Raw genomic sequence first — 21,167 nt, forward strand, 5'->3', positions numbered from 1 at the left:
AAAAGGGCCAGGATTATCTGACAAGGAAAGAATATGGTGATCTATGCTCCCACTTGTTAGCGCTTCACTGGGTCACCTTTCTGCCTTTCCCTCCAGTAAGCAGTGAGCCATTTGAGGGCAAAGCTTCTTCAACTTTATGTCTCTAGCACCTAGAATATACCTGGCTCATTGGAGGTGGTCAATAAATTAAGAAGTTTGTGTTCTCTGTTAGAAAAAGTGAAATGGACTTAAATTATAGCATGGTGATTGTAACAAGATGGAATGGGTAATAAAATGCCAATAATAATATTGAATATTTATTGAGTAATTCCTATCTATCAGACACTGTGTATAAAATGTTTTATGCCTTTTCCCCATATAATTCCCACAACGTTCCTAGGAGGTAAGCTTTCTTATTTGTCCATTTTAAAGATGGGGAAACTGAGGCAGAGCAACTTTGACTTCTTTGCACAAGGTCACACAGCTAGCATGTGGCAGAGCTTGGATATGAATCAGTAAATCAGAGCACATGTTCTTAATTGCTATACACATCAGTCAGACTTTGATCTGGAAAAGAGAAACTGCTCTAGGTATTTCAAAAAGAGAGGCCCTTAATGTAGGGCATGAGTGGTTTCCGAATCCATCAGGAGGGCTGGGGAAGCTAAGTCAGGGGGCCACCAGGAAATCAGCGATCCCTTCAGGAAATAAGTAAATGCCAGAATGGCAGAAGACTGCCGACAAGAATCTCAGGTGGCTGCAGCACCTGCAGGTGCTACTCACAGGATGCCTAGAAGCCGCTGGCAGAACCTCACATCTGCCGTCTGCTGGAGCTTATGCACCCACCCTCACTGCCCCGGAGCAATGATGGCTTCTCTCACTCTTCAGCCTTCCAGACTCTACTCAGGTGCATCTCTCTGGTGACATCTAACCAAAAACCCTGCAGGAAGGGCTTCCGGAAGACATAATTCCCGGGCCTCTACTCCTGGGATCCAGGCCTTGCTTCAACAGGGGGAATGGTGCTGAGATGTCAGCAGACAAGTGACCCAGCAAACTATGCTTTTCTGTCTTGAAGAAAGTTTGAGGACTTCTCTAGAGAGCTTGAAAGTCAGGATAACTCATTTCCTCCCAGAGGCTGAAGACCAGGCCAGAGAATGACCTCAGAAGCGCCGCACTGCCCATGATTTCTGAAAACAACCATTGAAGAATTCTAAAACACATAATGATAATTCCTTATTAGTAATGATGGGTTTGTGCCTTACCCTAGGCATTGAGGAAACACACCTCCCCCCTGGAAGCATCCTTATTCAAATGGAAGGTGGGACAAAGGTGGAGCCAGATGAGTTGGTAGACAATCCTAATACAATGTACTGGTTCTGTACAAAGTTAGATAAGATGTGAAGAATTCTGTTGTGTGGATCGGAGATAGCTTTAACAAGAAGGGGACAGTTCACTTGGAATTAAGGCAGTGCTTTTCAACCCTGGCTGAATAGTAGATTCATCTGGGATGCTTGTCAAAAGTACTGCTGCCCAAGGGGCTGGCCTAGTAGCATAGTGGTTAAGTTCGTGCACTCAGTTTCAGAGGCCCAGGGTTTGCTGGTTCGGATCCCAGGCGCAGACCTACACACCACTTATCAAGACATACTGTGACAGGCGTCCCACATATAAAATAGAGGAAGATGGGCACAGATGTTAGCTCAGGACCAGTCTTCCTCAGCAAAAAGAGGAGGATTGGCAGCAGATGTTAGCTCAGGGGTAATCTTCCTCAAAAAAAACCCAAAAAACTGATGCTTGAGCCCAATCCAAAACCAATTAAATCAGAATCTCTGGGGCTGAGGCCCATGAATTAGGATTTTAGCACCCTGGCTAATGCTAACCTCGTCATTGAGAAACACCTAAGAGGCTTTACAATTTCCAACGTGCTTTTACCTTCATTGCCTCATTTAAGTCTCAACTATCATCCCATTTTAGTAATGAACAAACTAAAACTCAGAGTTTGGGACTTTATCCAAAGTCTAGAGCTATTCAAGACATTCAGCTCTTCAGACTCTTTGTCCGGTTCTCTCTGTGTTATAGAGTGGTTCCCAAACTTTGCTGTAAATCAGAATCACCTAGGGAGCTTTTAAAAATATAGATGCCCAGGTCACACCCCAAACCTGGTTACATCAGAATATGGGGATGAGGTGGGAGCCAGGCGTCAACACTTTTTAAAGATCCCAAGTGATTCCAATGTGCAGTAAAGTGTGGAAGTCACTGTGTTATCCACACTCAGGCCATGGGGGGTTGGTGTAGCTTAAAGTGTGTACGTGCACTTGCTAATTAGGAGATTAAACTTGGTTCTCTTCTGTAATCCTAACAATTTATCTGTTCAAATAAGTCTCTTAATGAGGGGCTGTCTTAGCAGTCAACCTGTCAATAACAATAATCACAAAAATGCAAAAACTGGTATTGCGAATCAAAGAACAAATCTTAACCTACTGTATGATGACCTTTCTAGATTCAATGCATTCTTACTGTCAGAAGTTATCCGTTAAATAAGCAAATCTTTAGTTAGCAAACAGAAAAGGCAACCAGCTTGCTAATTTACTGACAATTAATATTCGACATCACAGACTTGAGCCAAATATGTGCATATCTCATTTCCCCTCTGGTTAGTACAAATTCCCCTTTAGAGAGGTTTATGTGAAGAAATGCCTGTTGTCAAATCTGTGCAGCCAAGAGAATGTTGTGTTCCCAGTCAGGGTCCTCTGTCTCTCTCATAGTGTCTTCCCGGAGAAGGATCTTGGTCCTTTACACACTGTACTTGAATTCTAAGAGGAACTGAATCCTCTAATACCAAGAACGTCAAGTTCAGAAACTAATTTTCTAGAAGTCCTTGTAACAAACAAGAGCAGGAATTTTAAAACCATCTTTGAGGAGAAAGCCTTCCCTATTAAAGCTCTATTTCTAAAGCCTTGGCTGTTTTTTGATAGAAATGATAGGGTACTGACGGCCCTCTTCCCCTGTAATTCTATCAGGAGGAGGCAATTTTAAAGTCTAATATGTTCAGAGAATGCTACTTTATAACGGTGGCCCATATTGACCTAAATGGAAAAGATGGAGCATTTTCATATTTTCACAATCACACAAACTGTGTGTGACACTTAGATCTTTCTGGGTGGAATGAGTCATGGGATGTTCAAGAAAAGTAGGCTCCATTTCTCCATACAAAGAGTTCCCTCTGGGCTTCTCAGCTACCCTAGCTAGAAGTGCAATTCTAAGTAAAAAGAACAAACAACATGCTTTTAAAAATATACAATTGGAGGGGCCAGCCCAGTGGCATAGTGGTTAAGTTCATGCAGTCTGCTTCGGCAGCCCAGGGTTCATGGGTTCAGATCTGGGGCACAGACCTACACACCATTTGTCAAGCCGTGCTGTGGTGGCATCCCACATACGAAATAGAGGAAGATTGGCACAGATGTTAGCTCAGGGCCAATCTTCCTCACCAAAAGAAAAAAGAAAAAAAAGAAAAAACTGGAGAAAAGATAAACTAGTATATTTCAAATAACTTTAGTGAAATGTGTCTTCATGACATCCAAGAGAAGTAGGGACGAGATAAATCAGAGCAACAAGTGCACAAACCTCCCTTGCCACATGGTCAGCATTTTACAAGGTATGTTCACAAGGCTGCCCACTGTTCTGGTTTCCTAAGCCATGGCTCCTGAACACGTTGCCCTGAGCATGCCTCTCATGGGCCTCCTGCAACCATCTGCTAGTTTCTGCCTTCCAGCTCATCTGTGAAGCCAGAAGCTTACAAGTACGTTGTAAAGGGCTGTGCCGCAAGTAAACAGTATCATCAGGATTAGGAACAAGATGGGTCATTAACACATTTAACTGGCACAAAAGGACCTCTGGGATCCCAGTCTCCACCGAGAACAGTCAATGGGAGCATGCGTTTGCGTCGACTCTGCCCAGTGCCTTCCCCTTCTCCTCCCTCCGCTCCTCCACACTCTGAGTTACCAGGATCTTTGCTTTCACATGCTGGTTCAGTGCACACTGTGAGGCAGGAAGTGTGAGGAAGATTGACATCGGAAAGACGGAAAAGGGGGCTGAGGACTGAGTAGGGGTGGAAAAACCCATAAGACCTCCTAGAGATTTGAACCCCGCCTTCTGCAAATGGTGTGAGCCTGCATAGTCCAACACTGGAGCCACTAGCTATTGAGCATTGAAATGTGTATATTATCATGTTGAAATGATATGTTGGCTTAAATAAAATATACTATTAAAATTAATCTTACCTGTTCCTTTCAAGTTTTTTTAATGTGGCCATTAGAAAATTTTAATTACCTGTTAACATTGTGCTTCTGTTGGTCAGTTTGAATGGCGTCTGCTAATGCTTTACCCCAAGCAATTGGGAGTGATCTTGAAAAGGGACACACTAAGTATTTAATACCATCCATCAGCGTATCAATTATTTCTTGATGCCTGAGAAAGTACCCCAAAACTTAGTGGCTTAAGACAGCATTTATGACTGCGCAGTTTCTGTGGGTCAGGAATCTGAGCATGGCTTAGCTCCGTCCTCTCACCAGGGGTCTCTCACAAGGCTGCAATCAAGGTGTCCACAGGGGCTGCAGTCACCTCCAGGCTTGCCTAGGAAAGACCCACTTCCATGCTCACAACCAAGTATGGTTGTTGGCAGATCCAGTTCCTTCCAGGCGGTTGGGCTGAGAGCCTCACTTCCTCCTTGACTGTTGGCCAGAGGGCCCCTTCAGTTCATTGCCATGGGGATTTCTCCATAGGTAGGCTCCCAACAAAGCAGCTTTTTGCTCTGAGCAAGCCAACAAGGAGAGCAAAAGAGCGTGTGTGCCAGCAGGTGGAGGTTACCTAATCTCACAAGTGACATCCCATCACTTTTGACCTACTCTGATCACTAGAATCAAGTCACTAGGTCTAGCCTCACTCAGGAAGGGAGTCCACAAGGGTGCGAATACCAGGAGGCAGGACCACTGGGAGCATCTTAGAAGCTGCCCACCACAGCCAGATAATGTAGGTCCAGTTAATATTATATTTGTCCGCTACATGGTTGCTCTTTAATGTCGTGTACTTACTCTAATGGGTCTGCTGTGCTACATTCGTATTTGCGTGTTAATGCATGAAGAAACTCTGAAATAATATATAAGAAACTGCAGACAGTGGTGACTTTGGGGGATAAGAGGAGGAAGTGAGCAGGTAGAGTTAAGGATGGGAGGGAGACAGTTCGCTAGGTACCTTTTTCTATTGGGGCGGTTTTGAACCATGTGTATGGATTACTTTTCAAAAAAGAGAAGAACATCATAGGCGTGAGGGAAATAAACTGCCTCCATTCTCCAAGCACTGCCTGCTTGGCTGTCGTCCTTCCTCCTTAGGGGAGGATGTCCTGACTTCATCAGACTCCTCTAGACCTTAAAGCCAGCTCAGGCGCTCCCTTCTCTAGTGCTCTGCTCTGGTGCTCTTCCCACCATGAAAAAACCACTGGATTACTTGTCTCTGTTCCCTACTAAGCTGATGCTCTCTGGAGGCAGGTACACAGCCTTTCTGGAACTCGTAGTCCAGTGAGTCAGGCTCAGTTGATTGAATGAATGAGCAGCACTTCTCTTTAACAGATATGGGGGGTGGGAGAAGGGTCCCTGATTCTCTTAGCGATCGTACCCTGTGAACCCCAGATACACATGGTGGAGCATGTCTGAGTCTCAGGGCCCCAGGCCCCCACCAGACCGCAAAGCCCCACTATGCCCTCAGAGGCGGCTTGAGGGACCATCTCACAGGCTCTCTGCTTTCAGTGGCTGACTCCAGATATAATAAACCTTTGTGGCCAGGAGGTTGTGGCCTAGCCGAGTGGTTCTCAGAGTGTGGCCTCTGGGCCAGGAGCCTCCGCGTCAGATGGAGACTTAGTAGAAATGCAAATTTGGGGGGCCTCACCCCAGACCCACTGAATCAGAAAGCTGGGGGTGGGCCCAGCAATCTGTGTTTTCATAAGCCTTCCAGGTGGTTCTGATGCAGGCCGAGTCTGAGAACCCCTGGCCTCGCCCTCACTCCTCGTCCTCTTGTGGGGCATCCTGCTTACCCCTGCAGCTGGAGGTCAGAGCAGGTCACCTCCTAAGGGTGTGTTCCTTTGTAATCATTTTCCAGGCACCTGAGTCTTACTTCCCCAGAGGATGGAGCTGATGAGGAGCTTATCCGTACACTCAGCCCCCAGTTATTGTTGCAGTTATCTTGAAGAGTATTTTGTGACTTCATGCTTTTCTAAATGCGTCTTCATGGTGGAGTTTGGGAACAAGTTGTTCCTTTTGAAAGAATGCAGGATCACACAGACATAGAATGTTTGAGAGGACATATACTTCTGGTGATAAGTGGAACAGAGCCCAGAGAACTTGGAGAAAGCTCCTTGGGGGCCTCAGCAAATTACTCTATTGGTCTGTTCACCATTTTCTTATATGTCATCTAATTTTATTTGTAGCTCCTCTAAGGAGAAAAGAAAAAGATGAATACAGTTTTTTAAACTACCCAAAAGCTATCAGATGTGTGTTTGGGGTTACATCGGTAAAAAGCCAATTGGTTAGTTTTATGACAGAGGAATACTTGCATGGTCTCAAGCCTGTTGGGGAGCTGGCACCATCTCCTGGTTCAGTCCTTGTTGCCACCTGGTGCAGGAGCACTGGGGGACAGTTTGGTTATCGCCTTTGTTTCTGGTCTCCAGGAAGCCTCTCGAGCATTTCAGATTTATGGTGCTGGTGCCAGAGGGCAAGGCTCTGTCCTACACACCATATTACGTGGGGAATTTTTCCAGAAATAGTCAAACACTCTACATAGCACTGTACCATCTAAAAGCACAACATCCATTTTTTATTTAATATTTAAAACAACCATTTGAAACATCTCACCTTATGTAGGAGGAAATGAGTGCTTAAAGAAGTAACAGGACTTCACCCCAGTCAACTGGCTCCCAAGTTGAATCTTGGGCCATTTACTCAAATTCCAACCTGTTTAACTGAGTCATATCAGCTCATCTCCAGAGTCCCTTCTAATTTGCCAACAGTCTTCCTCGACTTTCCGCCTGTTGGTAAAGGCACAGAGCCGTGGAGTTCAGAGCAACAAGTGCTGTAGAGGCCATTTTATCCAAGCTTCATTTTAGAGATGTGAATACAACATCCAGAGAGATCAGATGATTTTCCTGATTTCACAAAGCTAGTTAGCCACAGAACTCAGACTAAAATGCTGGCCAGCTTACCAGCTGCCATTTCAGAACTCAGCCACCGCTCCGCACTCTAGAACCACTGACTGTGTCCTCTTAGTGTGGATTTTCATTTTCCTTTGATTTCCATTTATTCTACATTAATGTATAGATATGAGTACCTGAGGAAAGACAGTTGCTCGATTGAGATTCAAAGACACACGCTCATCCCATATCTCACCAGGGTTTGGCAGGTTTCCTAAATGAGGTTGGTCTTTGCCAGGGTCTTAAAGGGTAGGAAATGAGATTCTGCTCCCCCAGGAAAGACGGGCCTGTTTAGAAGGTGGCAGGGGGACTCAGCTTGTAAGTGGGAGAAAAGGACCATTGGAATTTATTGTCCTTAAGGAAAAATAAGGTCATAAACAGAAGAGACACAGCACACCTTCACCCCAGGATGAATGTGGCAGAATCAGAAAATCATTTGTGATTTCATCGACAAGCAGAACAGATCCTGGAAAGAGGGAATCCAGGAAGGAGACGTGTGTGAACACACACCGTCTCCCTGTGAGTCAGCGTTGCTTCAGAAGATGCAGACGCGAAACCCTGGATGGGAGAACATCAGAGCTGGAAGCTCTTAGATCAGCTCAACCGCTCCTTTGTCTTGTTCCTGATTTCTCCATTGGCTTTCAGACTAAGTTACTTCACTTGTGCCTTGGACACACTAAATCACCAACCCCTAGTGTGAGCCTCTCCTAGCCTTCCTGGTTCCCAGTTACCTGGAGTAGCATGAGATGAATTCTTCCGAACAAATGTAGAGAGGAAAGTGGTCACCTGTTTATGAAAATAAGCTCAGGCAGATGGTAGCACTGACCCTGACAGAGCAGTGGACTTCAGAAAGAGGGAAATGAGTTTTATAACTTTCCCTCCTGTGTTCCAAGCAGTGGAGATGATGGCTTGGGGAATCCTGCAGAGAGATGCACTTGCATGACGAATAAGCTCTCATGCACTGCTAATTGTTAGAACAGATATTTGCATATATGAATATGTTTAATGGGGAATCATAACCATTTGTCTTTGGCTTTAAATCTCAAATAGGTGGAGATAGTAGTAGCACCAGCTATAGAAACAAATCTGAGAATCGAACAACCCAATTAAAACTTGGATTTTTTAAAAGCCATTAAGAAATAGCAAAGTGAAATGAACTTTAAAGGACTAAAGGATTCAGATCTGTTAAGGGCCCCAGATGAGAAGTAATTCCAGGGAAATCCTATTAATTAAAAACCACTGCTCTGTGAAATGACTGCCATTACATTTGCAGGTAGTTAATGTGCCTGTTTGCAGTACCTGTGTAAGACAGAGATGAGCATTAGAAGCAGTTGGCCATCTGTTAAGGCTAGGCTACTATTTCTGCTTCCTGAGAAATTTTGGGCCTCAAAAATGTAAGTACCAGCTACAACATAAATTTGTCTATTACTCAATTAAAAAGTAATACACACGCTGGGGCCGGCCCAGTGGTGTAGTGGTTAGGTTCACATGCTCAACTTCGGCAGCTTGCTCCACTTCGGCAGCCTGGGGTTCACAGATTTAGATACCAGATGTGGACTACACACCACTTGTCGAGCCACACTGTGGCAGCATCCCACATACAAAATAGGGCAAGATTGGCACAGATGTTAGCTCAGGGCCAATCTTCCTCACCAAAAAAATAATAATAATAATACAGAGGGGAAGTTACCATAATCAAATATTTTAAAGTTGCTGAGAATACCTTCTCAGAAAGCTACTGAAGATACCTTCAGATGAGACACTTGGGTTCCTTTAGAGTTATGTATGCCAGAGCTTCACGATTTTAAGGCACATAAAAGTGGCTAAAATGGCAATGCTGACTTGAATTTAATGTGTGGGGGGAACCAGCCCTGGGAGACTGTGTGCTCTTCACAGTGAACATATGAGTAAACGAATGAGTACCTGGTTGGAAGTGTGGATGCCAATGCTATTGTTGGTGGCACAGTTCCCCAGAGCAAAATGGACAGACTCTCCATTACCTAATTCCATGTTGAAGAAAATCCTGTTTGAGTCCTTGGAGCATCTGGGTTCTCAGTTATGTGGTTCAGACTCCCCTGTGACATCCCAGTCAGACACTCGTTTGGAAGGGCCTTCGAGAGCAGTTTGACGGCGAGGGTGCTCAGGGCATAGAGTCCAGGCTTCCCTGCACCTCTGCTCTCTGGCTTCATTTGCAAAGTTCGGTCTTACTGCCTATTTTATTTCAGCGTCCCTGTTGTCATCAGGCAGTGTGCGCTGCTAAGGGACTCCTGGCCGTGTGCCTGACCACGGCCTCCAGGGCAGCTCTCCTTGTGTGCGCTGGCTGACGGGCATGTTTTCTGTCCTCTCTAGACAGAAAGTCCCACCAAATCAGTGAACCCTGGCAGCAGTTGTAACCTAACTCTATTCCCCCTCCACCGTCTCTGGAGAACCTCATCTCTTCTTTTCAAAATGGCCTGAAAGTAGAGCGAATGGCTTAGTTTTAAGACTTTGTCACAGAAACATCTCCATCTCCCAAATTGTTTGCCTGTGCAAGTTTCTTAAATGCTCTAAAGCGTTACCCTCAAAGGTGAAAGAGAAACATTAATAAAAATGAATATCGGGGCCGGCTCCGTGGCCAAGTGGTTAAGTTCGCAGGCTCTGCTGCGGCGGCCCAGGGTTCGGATCCTGGGCACGGACATGGCACCACTCGTCAGGCCACGTTGAGGCAGCGTCCCACATCCCACAGCTAGAAGGACGTGCAACTAAGATATACAACTATGCACCGAGGGGTTTGGGAAATAAAGCAGAAAAAAAAAAAAAAAAAAGATTGGCAACAGTTGTTAGCCCAGGTGCCAATCTTTGGGAAAAAAAAATAAGGGAGATTGGCAACAGTTGTTAGCCCAGGTGCCAATCTTTAAAAAAAAAAATGAATATCTGTTGAATGCCATTCTGTGCCAGGTTCTGTGCTAAGCACTTTCCAAGGACTGTGGGACGATTTCTCTGGAAAACACCTGGAGGCAGGTCTCAGGTCGCTCGGCTAGTTGAGAGGCAGAGCTAGGATTCTTCCTGGCAGTCTGACTGAGTCCGTGCTCTGCCCACTGCGGCCTGCTGCCCCAGCAGTGCCACCTCAGAGGAGTTGCGGTGGGGATTGGGTGAGGTCATGTCTAGAAAGTGCTTAGCAGGCCTGGTACGAACATGCATTCGACGCTGAGATCTCTACTATTTGACAGGAATTCAGTCCCTAAGAGGGCTCTGGAGAGTTGTGAAGGGGAGGGGCTAAGGGAGCATGAAAGGGGAGTGGCTCTGGGTGGGTGGGCGTCATCGCCTGGAAGCCAGCGGTGCTCAGATATAGGGGTGTAGGCATGTGGCAAAGTGCCCATGCAAGCCAGCACGATACCAAAGCACAGGCCCTGCACCTACGTGCAGAGGACCCATCCCAAACTCTCCTCAGCCCTTCAGAACATCAGAGGGCTCTCCTTTGCCTTCCTTTTTCTTTTCTTTCTTTCTTTTTTTTTGCTGAGGAAGATTTGCCCTGAACCAAAACATCATGCCAATCTTCCTCTAATTTGTATGTGAGTTGCCACCATAGCATGGCCACCAACAGGTGCAGGTCCACACCCAAGGACCAAACCCAGTCTGCCAAAGCGGAGTGCGCCGCACTTAACCACTAGGCCATGAGGCCAGCCCCTGCCTTCCTTTTTCAAAAGCCGAGTCAGAGATCCACCCCCACTCCCCGTGGCCTAACCAGCACTTAATTTGCATTTTCTTTCACTCTTGGTTTAGAACTTTTGTTTGTTGTTTCTTCTTATTTAATATACCTATGCCAATCCAATTCCTTTTGGAAATCGACAAATGATAAAAATGTTGTCAGGTGGGTGGGATTGAAGTTGGGGGCACAGCTGCCACAGCAGTACCATCCGTGTGTTTAGATGGAGGCAGCCACAGCCTGCAGTCCATTCGCCACACACCCGCTACCGACAGTTCTTAGGCTCTCGAATGTAAGACCTGAAACCACAAAAGGAAATATAGGATCTTGAGGGTGCCACAGGTTTTCTCTTTTCTTCTCTAGCCATGTTTTTCTGTTCAGCCAAAGCCTCAAATACACTTCAGCTCCTCCTCAGGCTCTCGAAGAGGCCACTGTGATATTTCCAGCATTCAAAGTGGGCATTTTGTTGGGGCTGGCCGCGTGACATAGCGGTTAAGTTCACATGCTCCACTTCGGGGGCCCAGAGTTCACGTTCAGACCCTGGACGTGGACCTAGCAGGATTCATCAAGCCACGCTGTGGTGGCATCCCACATAAAATAGAGGAAGATTGGCGCAGATGTTAGCTCCAGGACAATCTTCCTTACAAATAAAAAAGTGGACGTTTTGTGAATGTTAAACGAGATTTGAAGAATGTGGTGGGCCAAACAAGCACTGTGCTCTGTAAGTTGAGTCACAGGGATCCTGCTGTGGCCATCAGAACGAGGCAGAAGGGCCAGGCTGTGTTCTTGGATGGTCTTGAGCCTGGGTCGCCTCAGCGTATGTCTATTGGGGCAGAGGTGGCGGTGACCATCTATTCCGGGTCTGTGGTTGCATGTTTTGGTCATAGCAGCATCCCAGGATTGCTGTGGGATATGTATGAGCTGTTTGACTTAGTGTTTCCATTGCCATTTCCTCATGTTCCGAGATACTCTCAAGTTTAATTGGATTCTAACTTCTCTTGAATACAGAGTATTTTTTCATTTGATCCTCTGCTCAGCCAGAAACACAATAAATTTGTTTTTTTGCTATAAGTGAGGCAAATTCCGTCATAGAGTAATTACTATTCACAAAGTAAGGTGGATGTCTGACTGCTTTTCTTCAGGAAATGATGAAAACGTAGAAATGACAGAGCCAAGGCCCAGAGGTGTGCCTTGCCCAGCTTCAGGGGATGGGACTGCGTGAGATGCAAACAGACACGTGCTTATGTGTTTGCACATTGAGCACATGCTTACAATAAACAAAAACAAGCTGTACTTTCTACCTCAAAAGAGAACCTCACACACTGTTTTTACTGTTGCAGTTGCTTTCATCAATGCCAGCCTCGTGTGGTGACCGAGTCACACAGCTGATTTGCAGCTGAGCTGAGATCCCTTGCTTTGGGGCATGTCGAGGTTTCTTGTTCTGGTTGACAGTGACCTTCAAATGTATTGCCCGTATAAAAAGGAAACTTCCGTGTCACCCTTGACATGACTTCCATCCATCAACAAGGGGGTCGTTAATAATGACTGTGCGTGTCCTTCCCCTCCCTCTTACCACCCACTGACAGGACCACCCACACTTGGAACACCCAGTGCTTGCAGGGCAGTCCTTGAGATTAAACCAAATGGCAGTTGGCAGTTTACCCCAAAAGAGGGGTAAGGGATGGAGGCAAGAAACTGTCCTGCTTCTCCGGTCTTTTTCATCAGAAAGGCATTTGTGCCTTTTGGTAGGAAAACAGTCTTGGGGAAGGTGTCCCAGCCCAGCCAACAAACTGGTGGTATACTCTGTGCCGTCACTGTGCTAGTCACTGGGGACTCAAGGACAAAGGAAACACAGTCCTCTTCCTAGGTTCTTCCCAAACAATGGTCTAATAAATCACCGCGATGCCTCTTCTCTTTGAAGCCAAGCGTAGGAGTTGGTGAAGTCAAGGGAAATGAATGACATGCCAGACAGATGCAAAGAGCAGTTGGGGCTGCAGCTCTGCAGGCTGCTAGTGTTTTGTGTGTTTGCTTGTGGTTTAAATGATAAAAGAATGATGCTTCTCACTGCGGGTAGAATAGCCACAGCCGGTGAAGAAACAGATTTGGTGTCCTAACGGTTATTGCTTAAATGGTACATCAAAAATAGCTTAGAAATTTTCTAATTTGTGCTCTCTAGAACAAATGCAGGAGTTTTTCTACTACACAAACTAGGGGGCAAATTTATTTCCTAGACTCATGGAATCAAAGGCAGGATTGGACCTTACAGCTCGCCCAGCCTAACCCTTCATTGTACAAATAGGGAAATGGGACTGGGGGCAGGGTCGTTAAATGACTTGACCTCAACACACAGCCAATTGGGAAAGAACTGGGTCTACCCCCTGCCCCTGCAGATCTTCACCCCAAGTTTATCCCAAAAGTCACTGAAATTACTTATAAGAATATTCAGAGGAATATACTGATGATAGACCTGTAACTGACTTTTAAAGGAAACTAGGCACAATTTAGGGGGCAATCTTTGGAAGGTGACTTCAGGAAGCACAGTGAGGCCTTTTGGGTACATGGGCTCCGTGGCCTTCAGACTGATCCTGAAGCCCCAGGGTGCATCAGAAATGGACTCTCCCACCCGTGACAGAACAGCTCTGCATTTGTTTGTGTGATAGAGTGCGCTTCTGAGTGAGAATTCTTTTGAAATAAATTAATCTGAAAACTACTATTCTGCAAAGAAACAATTCAGCAATCCTGATAAGAATGTGATTTTATCATCATCAGAAGTAATAGGGTTGGAAGTTTTGTTCTTTTCTTTTAACTTTTATGGACCCAAAAGTGTGCTACCCCACTGCCTCTGTCTTGATGAATCTGAGGGACCCGGGGGACGCTGGGGAGTTGTCTTCACAGAATCTTTCCAGAAAGTTCCCTCCTGTTTAGTTTTCCACATCTAGAAAGATCTCCAAGCAGAGGTGTTCTCCAGAGCTTTGGCGGGTGGAAGACCTGAGCAGCTGTTGCTCACGACTGGACTTGACTGTTTTCTAGCTCTCAGCAGAGCTCTCCTTGCTGTCTCATTCTGTTTACCCTGAAGGGTAATGGAGACATCGCACAGCCCCTGTCACCGGAAGACACTGAACAATAGTCATGGAATTAAAACTTCACAGGGAAAAGCACCTATTTGATTCTGTTTGTTTAAAACCTCATGTTCTTGAAGCAGCCCCTCTTATCCTATGGCTATTGTGAGGGTTCGTTTTCATGACGTGGCAGTTTATTTCCAAAGTGCATCAGAGGAAAAGGGTTTAAAAGGAAAATTTTTTTAAATTAAGAAGTCAAAGCCTTATTACTGAAACTTTGCTCTAATAAAGATATTTTGGTGTTAAATTATTTTGTATTTGCTAAGTATCCGTACCTCTTTGTTCCTTCTTTCAGAATGCTAGAAGATGACCTTAAGCTAAGTAGTGATGAAGAAGAGAACGAACAGGTAAGATTTTCTTTCACGTTGGCATTCTTTGAATGTGACACGCTGTCACTGACCTGGTAGACTGCCCTAAGTGTTAACTGAGTCGTACAGATGCTGAATGGTGGTGCCCTAGGAAGCTGGGTGTCCTCACTAATTACAAGATTCTGTGCCATTGGGCCAATCTATTAAAATATCTTGGCCTTAGTTTCCCTTCAAACTGGAATTCTGTGATTTTTGTTGCATTGAAACCAACACCTATTTATGGGGAAGCTGACTGGGCTCAGGCTTCAGTGTGAAATAGAGCCTTTTTGTTTTTGGGAAAACTAACTGGCCTGGACACCAAACGTGTGATCTTAACCTCATCAGCATGCAACAGGAAAGCTGTAGCATTAAATATTGAAAAGTCTTATGCAGACGTTATTAACATTGAGAAGAGGCAAATGTAGAGGTGAGCTGAAATGATGAATAAAAAATATCATGCTCAGAATAGGCTGTTTGTCTTACATGATAAATGTGCTTGAAATGTTCTCTTCTGGTGTTGATTTATCAGCTCGAGACATCAGTCAGGGTTTATAAATACTCTTCTGATCAGTTAAGGTGAAAAAATATCCACTTACCATTCATCACTTTCACTTCTGCATTTCAGGAAATGTTTATATTTTAAAGGAAGTTTGAAAACACTCAAGACAGATTTTTCCTACACTTCTGTTCCCTTTTTCTCATTACCTGTATTGTATTTTGCCAAGTTTGGATAACTCTGATAGGCATAAAGATGATTCAGAGAGGTGTTTTTATAAGTCATTTTTTCATGCAATACAAGACACTTGTACCATTCAGTTGACCTTGAAATAGTGAATTTTATATGAAGGTATCACGGAGTGCTGGGCAGGTGATGCTGCTGTCTAGACATGCAGATGCAAATAATGCAAGACAGTGTGCAGAGGTGAAAGAAAAGTCAAAGGACATTTCCAGGAAAAGCGTTTGAGCAGAATGTGGCTGTGAGGTCACAGAAGAGTTTGCTCACCTTGTGAGAGAAGGTGAGGCACCAACAAAGGGACCGGGCACGAGGTAGAACCTGACGAATCTGGAAACTGGATTGGCCAATGAAGAAAACCCCAAGGGAAGGAAGGTGCCTGTGCTAGGAGGGCCAGCCAGGCTTCAAGCTTCTTCGAGACTGATTAATTTGTTTCTAGGTGCACACACAGGGGCAGTCAAATATCTATAACCCAACAAGCTTGGCAGAGCTGGAGACCTACTTCACTCCTAATTTTTGCTTCCTCCTCCATGTGACTATAAGCAAATGCTTTCATCTCTTTGTGTTTTTTCCCAGTGAGAGGTTCAGATAGGAATAGTGTGGATTAAGTCACACCAAACATAAAAATTGGGTATACTTTATGTTAGAGAAAGGATTCACAGACTATTTCATTCAACGAGACTTTCTCAATCTGAAGAGGATTTTCCTCAGTTGCTTCCACTGAAAACTCAATTTAAAAAAATTTATTTATCAAGGATGTGCTGGACACATTCTCTAAGGCAGTAAGACCTTTTAGTTGACTCGTTTTGCTTTACCAGCTACTTCTTTTCAGTCTGTAGACACTGATAATATTGTAATGTGAGTATATGGGTCAGATCCTTTATCCTTGCATTTGGTCTCTATGTGGGTACAACTTCCTATCTTTTGCAATGAAAGGAACGACAGAATGAACGATTTTTATACCGTAATCCTCTCTTTTAATTAAGACTCCAGACAGTGGTTTTGTATGTGGTAGTTGAAAGGATTGCTCTAACACTAATTATATTAAGCTATCCTACTTTGGCCTATAATTATACCCCTGGCCTAATCACAAAATGATAATTCCCATGCTTTTAAAAAAGACTAATGATATGGTATTATTTTTTTTCTCTCCAAGATCAAAATGTGATTGTGCCCCAAAAGAGTGGAGCCTGTGCACACATGCAACACACATATACACACTGCATTTTTTTGGCACTGGAGATAATTAATCATTTAACATAAATGATTTTTTCAGGTATAACCAGAGTTTGTCCCTTAAATCTTTCAGATATGTACTGTCCATTTGCCTGCCTCAGTAAACATAGTATACTAAAATCCTTAACATTTTCTCATGTGACAACTGGTTGTCCCTGTGAATATTGGTCACCAGCCTGTATAGCCACTGGAATGAGTAGACGTCGGTACAAGTTCCAGGTTGCCCCACCTGTTTGCCCTTCCTGAAGTGGCCTCAGACTCTCATGCATTTGAGTATTCCTGTCTGCTGTTTCCTTTATCCTCATTGCCTTTGTGCGCTCAAAGATACAGAGACGGCCAGTTGAGTGAGTCAGCACACACTGGGCTTCAACCCAGGATGGTCAAATCCCTGCTCTCCCACTCAGTAGCTTTGCAGCCTTGGTGCAGTCCCTGCACAGCTCTCTGCTCCAATGTTGTCATTTGTAAAACTGGAATTAATGTTAGATCCCTGAAGCCTGACACTTCCTCAGAACTTGTGCTCACCAGTTGGCTTCATGTCACCAGATCCAATAGGCTTTTTTTATTTTTTGCTTTCTTAGTCAACTTATAATTGAATCCACCATACATAGAGAAAAGTACATAAATTAGAATACAACTTGATGAATATAAACCACACACACCCATGTAACCAGCACCCAGATCGAGATAGAGACGTGACCAGGCTCTCAGGTCTCCTGCATCCCCTTCCAGTCATCATCCTCCAGGAGAAAGATCGCTCTCCTGCTTTCTGACACCGTGGAGTAATTTTGATTGTTTTTGAACTTTCTATCAATGGAATCATACAGCATGCACCCTGTGGTTTCTGGCTTCTTTCACTCAGCATTGTGTTGGTGAGATTCAACCAGGTTGTTGCATGTAATTGAAATTTGTTCATTTTCGTTGCTGGAACATATTTCATGATGTGCATGTACCATAATTTTGTTACCCATTCTCTCTGGTGACGAGCACAAAGGTGTTTGGGGCTTTGAGCGTAGTGCTGTTGTTAACATTCTCGTGCAGGTCTTTTGATGAGCCTACAGGAACATTTCTGTTGGGTCTCTGCCCAAGAGTAGAGATGGTGGGCCCTAGGGTACCTGTGTGCTCAACTTGAGTAGATTATCCCAAACCATTTTCCAAAATGGTTGTACCACTTGACACTCCGACAGGCAATGGAAGAGAATTCCTGTTGCTCCACATCCTTACCACGTGCTTGTCTTTTTATGTTCATGAGGGTTATTGTTCTGAAGGTTTCTATTTTTGTGTTGTCTTTGTCTGATTTTGATATAAAGGCAACACTGGCTTATAAAATGAATTGAGAAGTGCTCCCCACTCTTCTCTCCTCTTGAAGAGATTGTACAAAATTAATGTTAATTCTTCTTTAAATATTTGTCAGAATTCTCCAGTGAAACCATATGGGCCTGGAGATTTTAAAAACTTACTGATTCTGTTTTCTTAGTAGTTGAAGGGCTATTCAGATTATTTGGGTAGGCCACATTGGGTATGTTGTGGTAGTATGTGCTCTTCAAGTAAGTAGCCCGTCATGTCATTTGAGTTGTCATATTTATGTGTTTAGTCTTGTATTCTTTTGATGTCTCGGCTTATAGGTTTATCCCCTGTTTCATTCTTTTTTTTTTTTACCTTGTTTTTTATTGAGGTTATATTGGTTTATAACATTGTGTAATTTCAGGTGTATGTTATTATATATCAGTTTCTGTATAGACTACATCGTGCTCACCACCAGTAATCTAGTTTTTATCCATCACCATACATATGTGCCCCTTTATCCCTTTTGCCCCACCCCGACCCCCTTCCCCTCTAGTAACCACTAATCTGTTCTCCTTACCCAAGTGTTTATCTTCCACATGTGAATGCAATCAAACAGTATTTGTCTTTCTCTGTCTGGCTAATTTTACTTAACATAATACCTCAAGGTCCATCCATGTTGTTGCAAATGGGACAATTTTATCTTTTTTTATGGCTGAGTACTATCCAATTGTATGTATATATACCACATCTTCTTTATCCATTCATCAGTTGATAGGTACTTAGGTTGCTTCCTTGTCTTGCCTATTGTGAATAATGCTGCAGTGAACCTAGGAGTGTGTAAGTCTCCTTGAATTGTTGATTTAAAGTTCTTTGGATAGATACCCAGTACTGGGATAGCTGGATCATTTGGTATTTCTATTTTTATATTTTGCGGAATCTCCATACTGTTTTCATAGTGGCTGCACCAGTTTGCATTCCCACCAGCAGTGTATGAGGGTTCCCTTTTCTCCACATCCTTTCCAACGTTTGTTGTTTATTGTCTTGTTAATAATTGCCATTCTGACAGGTGTAAAGTGGTATCTCATTGTAGTTTTGATTTGCATTTCCCTAATAGTGATGTTGAACATCTTTTCATGTGCCTGTTGCCCGTCTGTATATCTTCTTTGGAAAAATGTTCGTATCCTCTGTCCATTTTTTGACCAGGTTGTTATTAGTTTTTTTGTTGTTGAGTTGTATGAGTTCTTTATATATTTTGGAAATTAACCCCTTACCAGATATTGATTTGCAAATATTTTTTCCCAGTTGGTGGGTTGTCTTTTTGTTTTGTTCAGGGTTTCCTTTGCCTTGCAGAAGCTTCTTAGTCTGATGTAGTCTCATTTATTTTTTCTTTTGTTTCCCTTGCCTGAGTAGACACAGTATTCGAAAAGATGCTGCTAAAACCCATGTCAAAGAGTGTACTGCCTGTATTTTCTAATAGGAGTTTTATGGTTTTAGGTCTTACATTCAAGTATTTAATCCATTTTGAGTTAATTTTTGTGTATGAAGAAAGATAATGGTCTACTATCATTCTTTTGCACGTGGCTGGCCAGTTTTCCCAACACCATTTATTGAAGAGACTCCTTTCTCCATTGTTTGTTCTTGGCTCCTTTGTCAAATATTAGCTGTCCATAGATGTGTGGTTTTATTTCTGGGCCTTCAATTCTGTTCCATTGATCTGTGTGTCTATTTTTCTGCCAGTACTATGCTGTTTTGATTACTATAGCTTTGTTGTGTATTTTGAAGTCAGGGATTGTCGTACCACCATCTTTCTTATTTTTTCTCAGGATTGCTTTGGCTAGTCGGAGTCTTTTGTTTATCCATATAAATTTTAGGATTCTTTGTTCTATTTTCATGGAGAATGTCGTTGGGGTTTTGATTGTGATTGCTTGGAATCTGTAGATTGCTTTAAGTAATATGGACATTTTATGTTTATTCTTCCAATCCATAAGCATGGAATATCTTTCCATTTCTTTACATCCTCTTCAATTTCTTTCAATAATGTCTTATAGTTTTCAGTGTATAGGTCTTTCACATCCTTGGTTAAATTTATTCCTAGATATTTTATTCTTTTTGTTGCGATTGTAAATGGGATTGTATTCTTGACTTCTCTTTCTGCTAGTTTGTTATTAGTGTATAGAAATGCAAATGATTGTTGTAGGTTGATTTTGTACCCTGCAACTTTGCTGTACTTGTTGATTATTTCTAATAGTTTTCTGGTGGATTCCTTAGAGTTTTCTATATATAGAATCATGTCGTCCACAAACAGCAAGAGTTTTACTTCTTTCTTTCCAGTTTGGATACCTTTTATTTCTTTTTCTTGCCTAATTTCTCTGTCCAAAACTTCCAGTACTATGTTGAATAAGAGTGGTGAGAGTGAACACCCATGTCTTGTTCCTGTTCCCAGAGGGATGGATTTCAGTTTTTCACCATTGAGTATGATGTTGCCTGTGGGTTTGTCATATATGGGCCTTTATTATGTTGAGGTACTTTCCTTCTATATCCATTTTATTGAGAGTTTTTATCATAAATGGATGTTGGATCTTGTCAAATGCTTTCTTTGCATCTATAGAGATTATCATGTGATTTTTGTTCCTCTTTTTGCTAATGTGTTATTTCACATTGATTGATTTGTGGATGTTGAACCATCTCTGCATCCCTGGTATAAATGCCCCTTGGTCATGGTGTATGATCCTTTTAATGTATTGCTGCATTCAGTTTGCCAATATTTTGTTCAGGATTTTTGCATCTATGTTCATCAGCAATATTCGTCTGTAATTTTCCTTCTTTGTGTTGTCCACGTCTGGTTTTGGTATCAGGAATGCTGGCCTCATAGAATAAGTTAGGAAGCATTCCATCTTATTCAATTTCTCAGAATACTTTGAGAAGGATAGATACTAACTCTCCTTTGAATGTTCAGTAGAATTCTCCAGAGAAGACTGCTAGTCCTGGACTTTTGTTTTGGGGAAGGTTTTTATTACTGTTTCAATCTCTTTACTTGTGATTGGTCTATTCAGAGTCTCTATTTCTTCTTGATTCAGTTATGGGAGATTGTATAAGTCCAAGAATTTCCATTTCTTCCAATTTGTGGGCATACAGTTTTTCGTAGTATTATCTTATAATCCTTTGTATTTCTGTAGTGTCCATTGTGATTTCTCCTCTTTCATTTCTAATTTTATTAATTTGCACCCCCTCTCTTTTTTTATTAGTGAGTCTGGCTAAGGGTTTGTCAAATTTGTTTATCTTCTCAAAGAACCAGCTGTTAGTTTCAATGATCCATTCTATTGTGTTTTGAGTCTCTATTTCTGCTCTAAATTTTTTTATTTCCCTCCTTCTGCTGACTTTTGGCTTTGTTTGTCCTTTGTCTAGTTCTGTTAGGCATAGTTTGAGATTACTTACTTGAGATTTTTCTTTTTTGTTGAGGTAGGCCTATTTTGCTGTAAATTTCCCTTTTAGTACCACTTTTGCTGTATCCCATAAGAGTTGGTAGGTTGTGTTTTCATTTTCATTTGTCTCC

The 21,167-nt window shown here is 43.0% G+C and overlaps 1 protein-coding gene across 8 annotated transcripts in view; it reads left to right on the forward strand.

Moving 5' to 3' along the window:
* The window catches only part of AFF3 (ALF transcription elongation factor 3), a 573,094-nt gene that overhangs the window by 447,454 nt on the left and 104,473 nt on the right, over positions 1-21,167 (forward strand). For all 8 annotated transcript variants that reach the window (XM_070511624.1, XM_070511625.1, XM_070511626.1 and 5 more), the window contains one exon: positions 14,310-14,361. In XM_070511624.1, the coding sequence (XP_070367725.1) occupies positions 14,310-14,361 (52 nt within the window). The remainder of the gene's footprint in view (positions 1-14,309; positions 14,362-21,167) is intronic.

The sequence above is a fragment of the Equus asinus genome, chromosome 6 (assembly GCF_041296235.1).
Source record: "Equus asinus isolate D_3611 breed Donkey chromosome 6, EquAss-T2T_v2, whole genome shotgun sequence".
Lineage (NCBI taxonomy): Eukaryota > Metazoa > Chordata > Mammalia > Perissodactyla > Equidae > Equus > Equus asinus.